This window comes from Pygocentrus nattereri, chromosome 21 (assembly GCF_015220715.1).
Source record: "Pygocentrus nattereri isolate fPygNat1 chromosome 21, fPygNat1.pri, whole genome shotgun sequence".
NCBI classification, from domain to species: Eukaryota; Metazoa; Chordata; class Actinopteri; order Characiformes; family Serrasalmidae; genus Pygocentrus; species Pygocentrus nattereri.
In genome coordinates, this window is record NC_051231.1 from 17477962 (window position 1) to 17493481 (window position 15520).

Consider the following 15520-nt stretch of genomic DNA (forward strand, 5'->3'; position numbering starts at 1 on the left):
TTTCGCTGTCAGGTGCCTGTGGGCAAGTTACAAAATTGGCATTTCTTTTTTTCCTAGTTTTTTTCTTTTCCACCTCAGCCTTAGCTTTTTCCCCTCCGCAGGGGAGAAATGGAAGCGCTGGAGTTGCAAAAAAAAAAAATAATAATAATTTCCCTGCAGCAGTCCTGCTTCTGCTTCTGAGATGGATCATGGAGTTGGAGAGAGAGGAAGAGAGAGAGAGGGGAGGAGAGAGAGAGAGAGAGAAAGAGAGGGAAGGTATGGGGGGTTTTGGTGCTTGCTGTTGAGGGGAAAAGAAGGAGAGGGAGAGGGAGATAGAGAGCGAGAGTGGAAGGGAGGGGTGAAGTGAGGCTGAGTGAGCGAGTGAGAGTGAGAGAGGAGGGCACTGTGACTGGATTAGAGCACAACACAGCAGCACAGCATTACAGCAGTGTGAGCCAGTGGGACTACAGCTTTTTCTCCGTCAGTACTGTTAAAGGGCTGGACAGTTTTGTTTTGTTTTGTTTTTGCTTGGATTAGTTCCAGGAACCTTTCATTCACTTCTAGACATCTGGACAGGACTGGACTGGACTGCGGCGAAACGAGCCAAGAGTGAGGCAGAAATCCAGCAGACGATCAGAGAGAGAGAGAGAGAGAGAGGCTTCTGGAGCAGCAGCAGCTTTAACAGGCAAGACATCATCACTCCACATGAGAATCAGACTTTACTGTCCAAATGCGCACACACAAGGAATTTATCTTCACTCACACAATATCTCTCTGTCTCTCGCTCTCTCTGTCTCTTTCAATCTGTGTCTCATTCTCTCATATAGCACTATTTTCTCAGGTCTGACACGCACACTGTGGTTATGTTCTGTGTATGAGGACTTGTCTCTTGCCATCCTGAGCAGTACATGTCATTTAAAAACCTCTTAAACTGCAGCCTTATTATTCCTTATACTGATCAGAGGAAGTGCTAAAGCTTTAACAGACAAGGCATCATCACTCTTCATCTCTCTCTCTCTTTCTCCGTTTCTCCCCCTACTTCCGTTGTTCTCTAATTATCTTTCCCACACAGATATATACAAATACAGAATTTAAGGAATGTATTATATATAACATATTAATACAGTGTTATGCTTATGCAACAGAGAAAATGATATTTAAAAGAAGGTATTTGATTGGGCAGTAAGCGCTTATTTGCGCAGAAAATAATGGCATTAGAGTAAATATGTAAGTAATATTAATACAGTAAGTAGTTATTTTATAACTGTGTTATTTAGTTAATGTTTTTGCTTCACCATTTCCAAACCTCCCCCCATGGCCCCTTGTAGTCATCCAAAACCTGTTTTGGCTCAATCAAGTTTAGTCAGGTGTGCTGATATTTAATGGTTGGGGCTGTCCAGGTGATGTGTGGAACCAAACTTGCTCTTCTGACTCGCTCAAATGATATCAGTGTCTTTCCTGAAAATAAAAATCTTGTTACTTTTTAGTGTATATGAGTGTTTTTGTATTTATTCTGATATTAAATAAAATGACTATCACACATACAAGGAATTGGTCTTGGTGAGTGCACACATTTATGACATGTAACATAGTAAACAGACCAGACAAACACACAAATTGTTAACAAGTTTTAGACTAAAGGAGATTTAAAATAAAAATATAATAAATTATAAAGAGAAATCAATAATAAAGAGCCATTGAGGAGCTAAAGAGAAGTGTGAATATATGTACATATGCAGATAAAAATACCTAAACATGGGCGATAGAATATAACAGAATTACACAAATATGAATATGAACATAGATATATATTTCTGTTGTCGGAGGAAAACCTTGTATCTCCATTTTTATCCGTTTTTCAGATTTTGACAGAATTTGAAAATGACTATTGTCTTTTACATTGTATGTACAGTTCATGCTGACTGGACCAAAAGAAATGACCCAAAATGACTTGGGAAAATGAAATATGTCTGGCTGCATTGACTTGCAAAAGTAAAGTAGGCTTTGTCCTTCTGCTGTGAAGTTACCATTTTGGAGGTACAAGGTTTTTATATATATATATATATATATATATATATATATATATATATATATATATATATATATATATATAAAGCGGTATATTCTGTTCATAACAAGTAAAGAGTTGTTAAAGTTTCATTAGATAGTCTGGAAATGCGTTTCTCGTCAAAAAGACCCATCTGTTGTAGAAATGAAATTGAGTTGAATTGAATTATATTGTACTGAACTGAATTGAGCTGCTGGGTTATTAATCAGTTATTAACACAATTTTGATGAACATGGCATCTTCTGCTCTGTTTTGACATTGCGCACACACACACACGCACACACACACACACACACAGACCCTGGCTATATTCTGTGTATGTGGAGTTGACTGTTGCGGTCTTGGGCAGTGGATGCCGTAGTCTTTTAAAAACCCCTTATACTGCAGCCTAATTCAGTCATTAATCTTAAGGCACATTGTTCAAAGATTAATCTTAAGTTATTAAGAACTAAAAGAATATGGAGAATATGAGACAGTATGGCTTCTGGAGTATCAGCAGCTTTAACTTCTTAAGTTTTTCTTTGTATGTCCACATTCTATAAAGCCTTTTTATTAAATAAATTGGAAAACAATAAAGTGATTGAATTATTATTAGTGGAATCCAATGATTAAGTTTCCAATAATAAATGATAACATTTCTCAATAATTAAATTAAGATGTAACCAAAGTCATTTGGAGTCATTTGATGCGATATTCTCCGTTCCAGATAAACTAACGTAGTCAAAATTGCTCACATCGGTGGTGATAGGAACTAGACATTTCAAGCAGTCGATGCCCCTAAAACCTATTTACACACAACAGATAACAGAAAGTTATCACATGAAATGGCTATGCGCGTGATTTATATAATACGTTTATGGCAGAGAGGCACATGCAGGGTGTTGTTAGAAAGCATAGTACTCAAAGAAAACCATTTTTTTTCTGATTTATAACTATTTCACTATGAACATTACCTATAGAGACAAGGTTCACTGGTCATGTTGGATAGTAAATAAAATTGCTATATTTGTGTTGACATCATGACCCCTGACTCCTATCACCACTTTAAAGAAATCTAAACCAGTGAGTTTCTCTATTAACCATTTCACATCAAACTATTCTGAATACCTTTGTGTAGACCTTGATGATCGAACTATGCAGAAATGTCTATTTAGTTTAGTCTGCTTAGGCTTTTGGGGCATCAGCAGCTTTAACTCCTTAAGATGAGTGGTTTAGTGCATCTTAAGGCTTATAGTTTACCAAAAACATGATTATTTCTAAGTTTTCTAAGTTTATAAAGGTGTCCATTTAAGAGGTTAACCCCTTAAGGATTTTTGTATGCCCACAATGTCAAGTGTTATTATTACCATTAAATCAACATTGAAAACATGACAAAATGTCCATTATTATTAAATGGGAAGAGTCATTCATTGCAGGCAATGGACATCTGTTCTCTGTTTCTCTCTGTCTCACTTTCTGTCTCTCTGTCTTTTTATCTCTCTTTCTCTCTCCCTCTCTCTGTCATAAAAATACATTCTCACATCCATACAGAAAGACACACACACACACGTACACGTACACACACACACACACACACACACACACGTACACACACACAGCATAGTTTTATTCTGTTTGCGTGTGTGTGTAGTTGTTTTTGCTGTCCTGAGCAGTAGATGCTGTGTGTTATTGTTCCCCAACAGCTTCAGCAGCAGCAGTGATCCAGAGGGTGGGCTTATATCAGAGTGGTAAACAATACAAATCCACTGCCTTTATTTACAGATACCCCGCACTCTTGCCTCACTAAAAGGTGAAGGACAAGGCTGACCTTCACCAGCAATGGAGGACACACTCACCTGCAGCCCCGCCACCTTCTCCCAGGTGTTTGGACGCCAGGGACAGCTCATGCAAGCCAGTGAGTACATTTCCATTTCTATTTCCAGTTATTTATTTATTTAGCGGACTGCTGCAGCTAAAGTGGTAAGTGAATGTCTAATGTACTGGTATGTATTAAAATGGATAAAAGTACATAACATAGCGTAAAAGCCTGAATTTTGCCTACAATTATGTCCATTTCTGTAGCAAACAATATGTCATACAGTGTCAGAAACCACATGCACTGTACATGCAAAGGTATCCAGAAACCCGCAGTTAGTGAATATAGCTACTTGGCTGACATAGTTCAGCTGTGCGCACCATAGATAATCTCCATAGTAATTTCCATAGATAAGGATTGTCAGAATGGGGTGCTCTGGAGCAGCCTCAAAAGGTCACCATGCCCTATGCCATATGTCTTTGAATACAGGGGTATAAAGCCTGCAACTATTAGTCTGTGGAGCAGAGTTCTCTGGAGTGAGTGTGCTCTATCTAATACCTTTTAAATAAGCTAGAATTTGTGAGAATGAATTAAGCATCCAGCAGTACCTGACCCCTATAAGGGGCAGCTTTGCTAACGGTTTGCGTTGTCACAAACTCAATTTTGATGTTAAAAGTACTTGTTGCGATTTACTAGATAGGTTCAGTGGTTCTGTAGCGCTAATAAACAATCATGCATTTATAGGGGTTTTCCTCTCAATCACAAAACCATGCAGCGACATTATTATAATGAAGCAGCCACACCGATTTACCACGACTGAATGTAAAGACTGACTGTGCGCTGTTTAATGCCTGCGAAAAGCTTAACTTATTTTTGGCGCTAACATGACTGCCATTGTTTGCGCTCAGAAAAAGGCAAGACAGTTTTTCAAGCATATTTATTTATTCTCAAAAAAAGAAATCTGCCATCTTATTCTTAAGGCAATAAAGGAAATTAAACATGAAACCAAATCATTTTAGAAAAAATGTTTTAACTTTGATTTCTTATTTTTTGATGTTTGTTAGAACTGTGAAAGAGCTGGTTTTGCCTAAATAATGATGTGACAGTTTTCTTTTCCAAACGTGTGTTCACAGCATATACTGAAACTCTTTCTCTGTATAATCCTTGATTTACTAAAGCTACTTGCCACTTGCTTGTTGTTATTCCTCTGTGTTGTAGTGTCTGTACACAATGTGGTTTATGTGTATGCTGTGGAACACTCAGTAAAGTTAAACAGTTAAACAATATCACATGGTTCAGTTCATGTCCTCTAAAAACTGAACATGTGTTTAAATGTAAAATATAAATGAGTATTTCTTCAACTTAATGAGTGGCCGATCCTGAAAGCTTGTGAGCCAAATAAAAGACATGCTAGCAAACATTTCACAGCGAGTGTTCACACGAGTTTCACAGTGAGTGTTTTTGTAGAGAGGCTGGTATAGAGCTGTCTATACCATTTTCTGACAAAATATTGATTAGGCTGCCTCTCTAGGACTTACAGAAGGCCTACAGTAATGTTTTTCTCAACTGGAAATCAAAACATGGTTGGTTGATTTCACTGTCACTTTGTAATTATGGTGAGAGTTAATGTGATATATTAGGCCTTCTCTTTATGTCCTAACCAATAGGAGGTCTCGCTTAGCTATATCTAGATGTTATGGAGAAAGACTACTTCTGATTGGTCACTTGTGCAAGGAACTTTCAAGAGTGTAATCCTTTTGTTTCCATTCAAAACTTAACAGTTAAACAAGAGTAGTATTGCAATACAGTGTTTAAATACAAGCATAATTATACTGGATAAAAATAAACTAAAAATAGACATGTATTTTTAAGTCCTGGAAATCAAAAGGTTTTTCTAAAGGCCTAGAAGGCCCTCTGCTTTTAATAAATCTGTTCCTAATTCTCTTGTGGCTGAATGCAATGAAATCATCAAAGCAATGTTCCAGCATCTTGTTGCATCTAGTCTTTGTTGGCTAATGTTACCAAAATCCTTAGAAAAGAAATGTTTTCTTTGTGTTATTGGAACCAAAGACCACAAACACTACAGTTTTTATCAGGCCAGTGACTTCAGAAATGCTTTTGACACATTAGTCAGTTTGGGGTTTGTAGGTCTCTCTTCAATCAAGTAGATGAGTCTGCTCTTGTGTTACTGGAAATAGCTGCCCAGGGGCATGGTCAAGATGGCTGCAGAGTGGGCAGACTAGCCTGTAAGGACTTTACTCATTAGTGCTTTGAAGACCTGGAGGAAGTGCAGTATGTGGACAGAGAGCTGAAACTTCAAACATAGTGTGCACAGTGATGGCATTAGCTGCTGTGCTGTCCACAGCTTTAACATCAGGCCGAACATCATTATTCTGGTTATTCTGTTTCAGCTCATTTAAGATTACTTCCTCCAATCTCAGCCAGCCGCGGTCTAATGCTGTGAATAATTGAGCGAGGGGAAATGTAGCAGTACCATTTGCAAGGTTAATTTACTGGGCTGTTGAAGGCCAGTACAGAGTTTTGCTCTCAGTTATGGGGGGTCAGAGGGAAAAACTGAGGATTTGACCAAGTGCTTGTTCTTGCTTCTTTTTTCATGAGCTCCTGGCCCACTGTGAGCACTTAAAATCCTCAGTCCAAACTAGGAATAGGATGATTATTGGATTTAATGATATACTGTAGTATAAAACCCAAGTATTGTTTATTGTTTGTTTATTAATCAGGGCAATGCATATATATCAACATAGAGTAAATGTTTAGAATCAGAAACCACCTGAAGCCTTTCACCAGAAACAAACACATCTGGCTCAGGAGATTTATTGGCTATCTTTCTAAATAAGAAAAAACCCAAAACAAATAGTTTTCTTATTAATTAAATGAAAACATGAGTTTATTTTCCCTCCAGTTACATTAGTCATTATAGAGGCATGGCCTGTTTTTTTTATTTGGCGTGTGTAGATTACTGTAATGTCTGCACTGAATTTCAGACTCAAAACAAGCAGTCGGCAGGTCATTAATATGTGATTATAACATTTTTAATTTAATAGTTTAGATAACTGTGTATGTTCAGCATCTTGTGAAAAAAGTGACACTGAAACTAAACATCCTGCTGCTACGGCCTCCCTGCAAAGCACACAGGACAACACTTGTTTACAGTTATAATCTGAAAAGTAAATAGCAGTCGTGCCAGGAATAATTTTAGATTTATACAAATTGTTATTGTTAAATAAATATAAAAGGCTTTATAAAAATGTAATGAGTATAATACTTGTAATAAAATGTCTTGATTGCATAGTATGCACAATAGTTTTTACAGTTACACTGCTAAACTTGACTCACTAAAAATGTAATTAATTAAAATGTACCTTGTTGATGAATCAGCAGTGATTATTTGTTTTCATGATGATAATGTATATTTTAAATGTTGCTTTTCTCATTTAAAGTAAGATATGTTTTTGCCATATAGTGTTTTTGAGACATTTCTGTGCTGATTTTTTCCAAGCATTTTGAGTTTTCGCAAGTGTATGCATGGCTAATTATGCATTAGTTGAAAGGGAATTACACTGATATTTCAAAATCTTCTAAATGGTTAAGATGTAAACAGTCAGAGTGGTTTGGTGTGAAATGCTCTGTTCCAGAGAAACATACAGAGTCAGAATTGTTCATAGTGGTGGTGAAAGGAACCAGACGTCTGAAGAGTTTAATGCCTCTAAAAGCTACCTTACAGATATTACGTGGCATGATTATGAATATGCTGCCTAATGCCGAGACATTATTTTGTAATAGTTTTCAGACAAAGGTTTTGTTTAAAGTAATTTTAAAAAATCCATTCATGGCAGAGATGCACATGCAGGGCGTTGTAAGGCAAAAGAAAATCCAAAACCTTATAGCTTAGAACTTCGTCATTATCAACTTTGCAATTAAAATCTCAGAAGACCAAGTGTAGGTTCACAGATAGTGTTGGATAGTTAATAATATGGCTATATTTGTATTGATCCCTGATTCTTGTCACCACCACTGGAAAGAAATTTAAATCACTCTGAATGACTCAGTCAACATCTGAATTATGCAGAAAATATGAACATTCTGTGAAATTCCCCTTTAAATTCATTCATGGTGGAGGGATATATGCAGGGCATTGTAGTTCAAACTACTACCCAAATAAAACTTAAATCTTCCAAATAGTGTCATTTGCAGTGCCAGTATTAGCATTACATGGGAAAAGTCAGTAGACCTGTAGGTTCACTGTTCATTTTGGACATTAAATATATTTGTATTGTGGACCTGGGAAGCCGTGGTTCCTGTCACCACCACTGTAATGAAATCTGAGACATGAATTTTCTCTATTTCTCTAGAGTGCACCAGTTCACATCAGACCACTCTAAATGAATTGGGTTACATCTAAACAATTTAATTTGCAGAAATTAATATTAAAAAAAATAAATAAATAAAAATACAAATTATTACTCAGTAATTCGCCTGTCTCTGTAACATGATTAAATTGTAAGCCAGTCCGGATAAGAGGGCCTATAAAATGCATAAATGTAAATGTAAACAACAGTCACAACCCTAATTTAGGTGCTTTTCAAACATTTTTCAGTATATTTTAACAATAAAACTATCATTGTGGTCATTTCACCTTCCATGACAGAAAATCTTGATATTGTCTTATTCCTGGTTGACTTACACACACACAAGCACAGCAACACTGAACTTGCTGCTAGTTTTGAAGACACTAATACGTCCCACTGATTCCCCACACAGTTGAGAGATTAGCCCCTGAGGCTTTGTCTCTGCATGCATATGGACACAGCGTTAGTTATAGCTGAGAGATGACAAAGTTGGGAGGATGTCTCTCTCTCTCACACACACACACACACACACACACTCACACACTCACACATGTCTCTAAATTGGCAGGTTGGTGTGTGAGTATGAATGCAGATGTATAGTTAGGAGCTATTTTTCTTTACGTTCAATTTTATATTTTAAACGTTGCTTGACGTGAAAAGAGCACATCGACCTTTTAAGCAGTGTTTAATTATGCATGCACACATGCCCGTTGCAGTGCTGCAAGTAGTATTCAGTAGTAAATCACGCCAAATTTTTTAACTTGCGTCCCACAGATGGCATTTCTGCCGGTGCTGTCTTTTTTATGAAGCTTTTTTCACGAGGGAGCCGTTCTTGAAAATGAACTGAAACAGTCTTGCAGTTTTCCTATCCAAATCTTGACTCGCAGCCAAGAAAAACATGACTGCAAAGAATCAGGCTGCAGTAAGAGCATATATCAGCACATGAACACATGACGCAGTGCACAAGCCATGACAAGGCTTATTTCTCATTCATGACATAAACAGGCCGCAAAAATGCTGCTCTGCTACTTTAGCAGTGAACCCTAGTCATGATAATTCACTGAATGACTGTTGGCTAATCTGATCTGCCTTCTTTATGCTGATCTGTCTTTGAAAGGCCCTGCGAAGTTGTTTTTTTAACCAATTTATGTATTTCAAATACCTTATATTTTTTTCCACAAAAACAACATTAAAAGGAGTTTTTTGGTAGTTTTTTCTCTGTCACCTTTTGTCATTCTGCTGTGAGGGCGTGGATTCCAGTGGATTGATTTATAGCCTCTGCTGTAACTGACTAAATGGCAGACACGGGCAGAACAACTGCTGCACCATTTAAGGTGGATTGGTAAATTTCATACAAAAAAGGCTTACAACCTGACTTCGGCTTTGTGTTAACGTTGTAGTTGAAATGCAAAACATTTGATTAGCTGGCTGACAGACAGAAATAAGACCATAAACAGTACCATTCAGAAGCTGCTACAAGACCGTGATTTTCAGGTTCATGGCCAAATTCTTGTTTAGAATCTCCCTCTTCAGGTTCATACAAGTAAGGTCACATTGATATGATTTCCAACCTGCGCTATACTGAGTGACTATGGGTGTTATAATAAAAGCTGGACAACAAGAAGCTGGTGAAGAGAAAGCAAACATCATTCAAATATTAACTATAAATTTAACTCCAAAATGATCTGAATACAAGCTGGATGAAAATTATACTGGCATGCTGTCTCATGCAGACAGTGAGAGAAAGGCTTTTAGAGGTCTCGGTCAATGCAGTTGTAACATACGAGGCATTTGGAGCAGGATGTAAGTGCGAGTTGCCTTTATTTACAAACAATGCAGAGTTCACAAACACCGGGGCGAATGGTGAGAGTGGAGAGTGGGACAGATAAATCCAGAACAAGGTAAAACAAAGCAAACAAGAACTAAACAAGGAAACAATACCAACCACGGGGGGAACCACACAACAGGATATAAAAGACACACAATGCAAGACAGAGGGACTGAGCAAAAACAGGGGTATAAATACTAACAGAAAACGAGAAACACCTGAGACTAATGAGAAGGCGGAGTTGGGAGACAAAGAACAGGTGAAGACAGCACAAGACAGGGGAGCAGCCAACATAACAAAAGCACATGTCAAAAGAAAACAAAAGCACATGGCAGATAAACAAAAAACACACAGCACTAGGTAACCAAGAAACAGGCAAACAGAAAGACCAGGACAAAGAGTGAACGGATGTTACAGAAGCCCCCCTCTAACGCACGGCTCCTGAGGTGCGAAAAGGAACACCAAGGGAGTTGGCTCAGAAGGGGAGGCTGAAAACGAGCTAGACAAAAGACTGACCTAAGAAACAGACAAGAAACTAGACAGGAAAGCACAAGAAACTGGACAGGAGAACGGACAGGAAACCAAGACTGGACATGAGACTAGACAAAAGGCTGGACGGGAGACTGGACAGTGGACTGAACATGGAACTGGGCAGGAAACGGGAAGAAGGATGGGACAAGATATGGATTATGAGGCTGGACAGGAGACAAAACGTGAGGTGGGACTACGGGCTGGACAGAAGAAATGTGGCAAGACTAGAGATAAGACTTTAGATGAAAGTGGAACAAGAACAGGAGACTGGATGGGAGATGAGATGGGGACAGACAGGTGACTGGACAGCAGTCAAAATAGGAGGCTGAGCTGGAGACTGGACAGAAGATGGGACAAAGGACTGGACTGGAGACTGGAGAGGGGGACAGACAGGTGACTGGACAAAAGACAAGAAAGGAGGCTGTATAAACGGCAGAACAGGAGAGAAATTTAACATAGACAGGAGTACAGGAACAGACACATGAACAGGAATGGGTACCAAAAGTCCAGGCACAAAAACAGGAACACTGACGGAGACGGTATAGGGATGTACATGGTGATAGGGACAGAAACAAAACTGTGGAGTGGAGATTGGGCAAACACAGAAGGAAACACAGATTTGAGGTCAGACTGAGTAGTGAGAAGTATGGTATGGCAGGGAACTGAAAAGGTGGGTGAGCATGGACTGGAACAGGACGTGGTGGAGACCTTGGAATGTGGTGTGAAGCTGAATCGGGAGCCGGGTGCTGAGTGACTCGTGCTGGATCAGGAGTGGCCCTGGGAGCAGGAATGGGGGACTTAGGGACCAGGCAGGTCAGGAGACTCAGAAGCTGTGGGATCGTCAGGAAACTCAGAAGGAGTTGCCAAGGAGATGCTAAGTTGAGAGTGTACATGGGCTGAGCTGCACCAACGCCCTCGGTGGCAGGCTGGACCTTAGAGGCACCCTCCGCGGCGGGCTGGACCTGCAGAGGTGCCCTCGGAGGCTGCCAGGCCTGCAGAGGCGTCGATGGAGGCTGCCGGGCCTCGGGCCTGCAGAGGTGCCCTCGGAAGCTACTGGGCCTGCTGCGATGTCCTCAGAGGCTGCCGGCCCTGCAGAGGTGTCCTTGGAGGCAGGTGGGCCTGCTGCGACGTCCTCACTGGAAGGCAAACAAACACAACATTTACAATGCCTGGTTGGGGAGGACATTGTAAATACTGAAGGTAAAATCCGCACTGCATGATGAAATTTTCACAAGTGTCTTCTTCACCATCATACTCACTAGGTGTAGCCATCAATGAAGGAAGCAGAGTAGACTCCCCAGATTGGAGAGCAGAGAGCACAATCCCAATTCCAATGAAGTTGGGACATTGTGTAAAACATAAATAAAAACAGAATACAATGATTTGCAAGTCCTTTTCAACTTATATTCAATTGAATACACTACAAAGACAAGATATTTAATGTTCAAACGGATAAACTTTATTGTTTTTTGCAAATATTCTCTCATTTTGAATTTGATGCCGCGAGCAAATAGTCCAACAGTTTAAGAACGTCTCTCAACGTGCAATTGGAAGGAATTTAGCGATTTCATCATCTACAGTCCATAATATCATCAAAAGATTCAAAGAATCTGGAGAAATCTCTGCAAGTAAGCGGCAAGGCAGAAAACCAACATTGAATGCCCGTGACCTTCGATCCCTCAGGTGGCACTGCATTAAAAACCGACATCATTCTGTAATGGATATTACCACATGGGCTCAGGAACACTTCAGAAAACCACTGTTAGTGAACACAGTTTGTCGCTCCATTTACAAGTGCAAGTTAAAACTCTGCAAAGTGGAAAAGTGTCCTGTGGTCTGGCGAGTCCACATTTCAAATTGTTTTTGGAAATCATGGACGTCGTGTCCTCCGGGTCAAAGAGGAAAAGGGCTGTCCAGGTTGCTATCAGCACAAAGTTCAAAAGCCAGCATCTCTGATGGTATAGGGTGTGTTAGTGCCCATGGCATGGGTAACTTGCACATCTGTGAAGGCACCATTAATGCTGAAAGGTACATACAGGTTTTGGAGCAACATATGCTGCCATCCAAGCAACGTCTTTCTCAGGGATGATTCTGAACGTGTTACAACAGCGTGGTTTCATAGTAAAAGAGTGGGGGTACTAGACTGGCCTGCCTGCAGTCCACACCTGTCTCCCATTGAAAATGTGTGGCGCATTATGAAGCGCAAAATACAACAACGGAGACCCCGGACTGTTGAGCAACTGAAGTTGTACATCAAGCAAGAATGGGAAAGAATTCCACCTACGAAGCTTCAACAATTAGTGTCCTCAGTTCCCAAACGCTTATTGAGTGTTGTTAAAAGCAAAGATGATGTAACACAGTCTTGTCCAACTTCTTTGGAACGTGTTGCAGGCATCAAATTCAAAATGAGTGACTATTTGCAAAAAACAATAAAGTTTATCTGTTTGAACGTTAAATATCTTGTCTTTGTAGTGTTTTCAATTGAATATAGGTTGAAAAGGATTTGCAAATCATTGTATTCTGTTTTTATTCATGTTTCACACAACGTCCCAACTTCATTGGAATTGGGGTTGTAAGTCTTCCAGATATATAAGTTCTCCCTTTTGGGAGAGAACGAGACTTGCTGAATCCTTGTTCAGTCTTGCATTCTGTAATGTATGGGGCATTGGGGCAGGATATAAGTGCAAGTTGCTTTTATTTACATACAATGCAGAGTTCAAAAACACCAGGGCATAGGAGAGTGGGACAGATAAATCCAGAACAATAAACACTAACAGAAAACAAGAAAAACCTGAGACTAATTAGAGGGTGGGGCTGGGAGACAAAGTACAGGTGAAGACAGGGCAGGACAGGGGAGGAGCCAACATGACAACAAAAGCACGTCAAAAGAAGACAAAAGCACATGGCAGATAAACAAAAAATACACAGCACTAGGAAACCAAGAAACAGGCAAACAGAAAGACCAGGACAAAGAGTGAACGGATGTTACAGCAGTGTTTAAATAGAGGCTAATCAGATTCTCTGGTTAAATTAAACTTTCATATTTTAAGAACATAACTTATAGTGGTGCTGTGTATGCTTTTTTTGTATATTCATCAGTTTTACCATAATGTATCCAGAGAATTGGAATAGCTACTTTTTTTTTAAATATTTTTTTTATTGTTTCTTCAAAATTATGAAACACACAAAAATAAATAAACAGTAATAATAATAAAATATATAAATAAATAAATAAAATCCCACCCAAAACAAACAAACAGTGAGCGCTGCAATAAATATCTCTGCATATACACACATAAACATGTATACATACACACATGGGAATAATTAAATGATCAACAAGAGTACAGGAGACAGGTAAATGAGTAACATATATGAAATAGATAAAATAAAAGGGCAGCCACTCCTCTTGTTCCAGGGACAAGTGATGAATTATGGTTTCTGTAAGAAGGAAAGTAGTGGTTCCCAAATCCTCCGGAACTTGTCAGAATTATGGTTAAGGTCATGAGTCAGCTTCTCAAGAGGAATAAGAACAGAAATCTGTGTTATCCACATGTCAACTGTAGGGACCTGGGGGGGTGGACCACCTCAGCAAAATAAATTTTTTCGCCAAAAATATAAGAATTATCAGCAGAGATTTGGTATATGTGTCAAAATAAATATCTGGAGTATGAATAAAGAAACATAAAGGAGTCAGTAAAAATTGTTTACCGGTGACTTCTTGGATTACAGAGTGAACCCCCTTCCAGAAAGTTTGTATAAGGTCACATGTCCAAAACAAATGCATAAATGTACCTCTATGTATCTTACATTTATAAGAAAGATTAGAGGTGTCAGGGAACATTCTCTGGAGGCGAACAGGTGTGTAATAAGTTAGGTAAAAAAACATTTAATTCTGTTCATGAATAAATATTGAAGTACATTTAGGGAAACGCCATTACAAATCTTGTCCCAATCTGCAGGATTAAATGTCACCTCCAGATCGCGCTCACACAACACCTTCAGAGACTTGTAACCTGAAGAATCAGAGTAAAGTAGTAAAGTATAAATCCTGGAAATCAGTCCTTTAGGAGACTTGGCCAAAACCACAGCGTTTTTCAGTTCTGACAGTCCCATACAAATCCTACCTGTCTTCAAAAGAGAACCTATAAAGTGACGAATTGAAGATACTTATAAAAATCTTTAGGGGGAACATTAAAATCAGCCCTGAGTCAGAATCCAATAGGTCTGTGAAGTTTGACAAACCCTTAGATCTCCATTCCATCAAACCGATACTCCTAATCTGTGCTGGTAAATCTGGATTCAAAGCCAGAGGAGACCGGAAAGAAAAAGCAGGAGAAATATTTAGGTACTTCCTCACATCTCGCCAAACTAATAATATGTTATAAACAATTGTTATTCTTGAGATGATTTAACAGATGTATGTTATTGATAAAAGGAAGAGAATTAAGACTTCTAGGATAACAAGGCTGAGATTCAAGACCCAACCATAACCCAATTTGACATTATTTTTAGTTGTGCTTACCAATAATATAATTGTAGAGTGGGCAGTGACAAGCCTCCAAGATCCTTTGGTTTAGTAAGAATAGAGAACTTAACTCTTTGGTGTTTGTTGTTCCAAATATAGCGAGATATGAGAATTCAGAGACTTAAAAAATGCAGGGGTCAGATAACACGGAAGATTTTGAAATAAATAATTGAATCGAGGAAGAATATTCATTTTAATAGTGTTGATTCTCCCAAGAAGAGAAGTTGGTAGGGAGGCCCAAATTGTTAGATCATTCTTAACCTTTTGAATTAGAGGTGAATAATTAGCTACAAACAGATTATTTAAATCAGGAGTGACAAAAATACCTAAATATTTAAAACCCCTCCTAGACATATGAAAAGGAGATTGTATTGACATATTGTGGGGGAAACTAAAGGGTGTAGCGACCGACTTCCCCAGG

At 38.8% G+C, this 15520-nt stretch overlaps 1 protein-coding gene across 3 annotated transcripts in view; it reads left to right on the forward strand.

Annotated features, from left to right (window-relative positions):
• The first annotated feature begins 381 nt into the window (after positions 1-381).
• Positions 382-15520, forward strand: part of kaznb (kazrin, periplakin interacting protein b) — a 334246-nt gene continuing 319107 nt past the window's right edge. Inside the window, exons 1-2 of one of the 3 annotated variants that reach the window (XM_017692866.2) lie at positions 382-664; positions 3809-3941. In XM_017692866.2, the coding sequence (XP_017548355.1) occupies positions 3866-3941 (76 nt within the window). In that variant the 5' untranslated portion in view covers positions 382-664; positions 3809-3865. The remainder of the gene's footprint in view (positions 665-3808; positions 3942-15520) is intronic. The other 2 variants (XR_005129279.1, XM_037532183.1) reach the window with 2 other exon arrangements.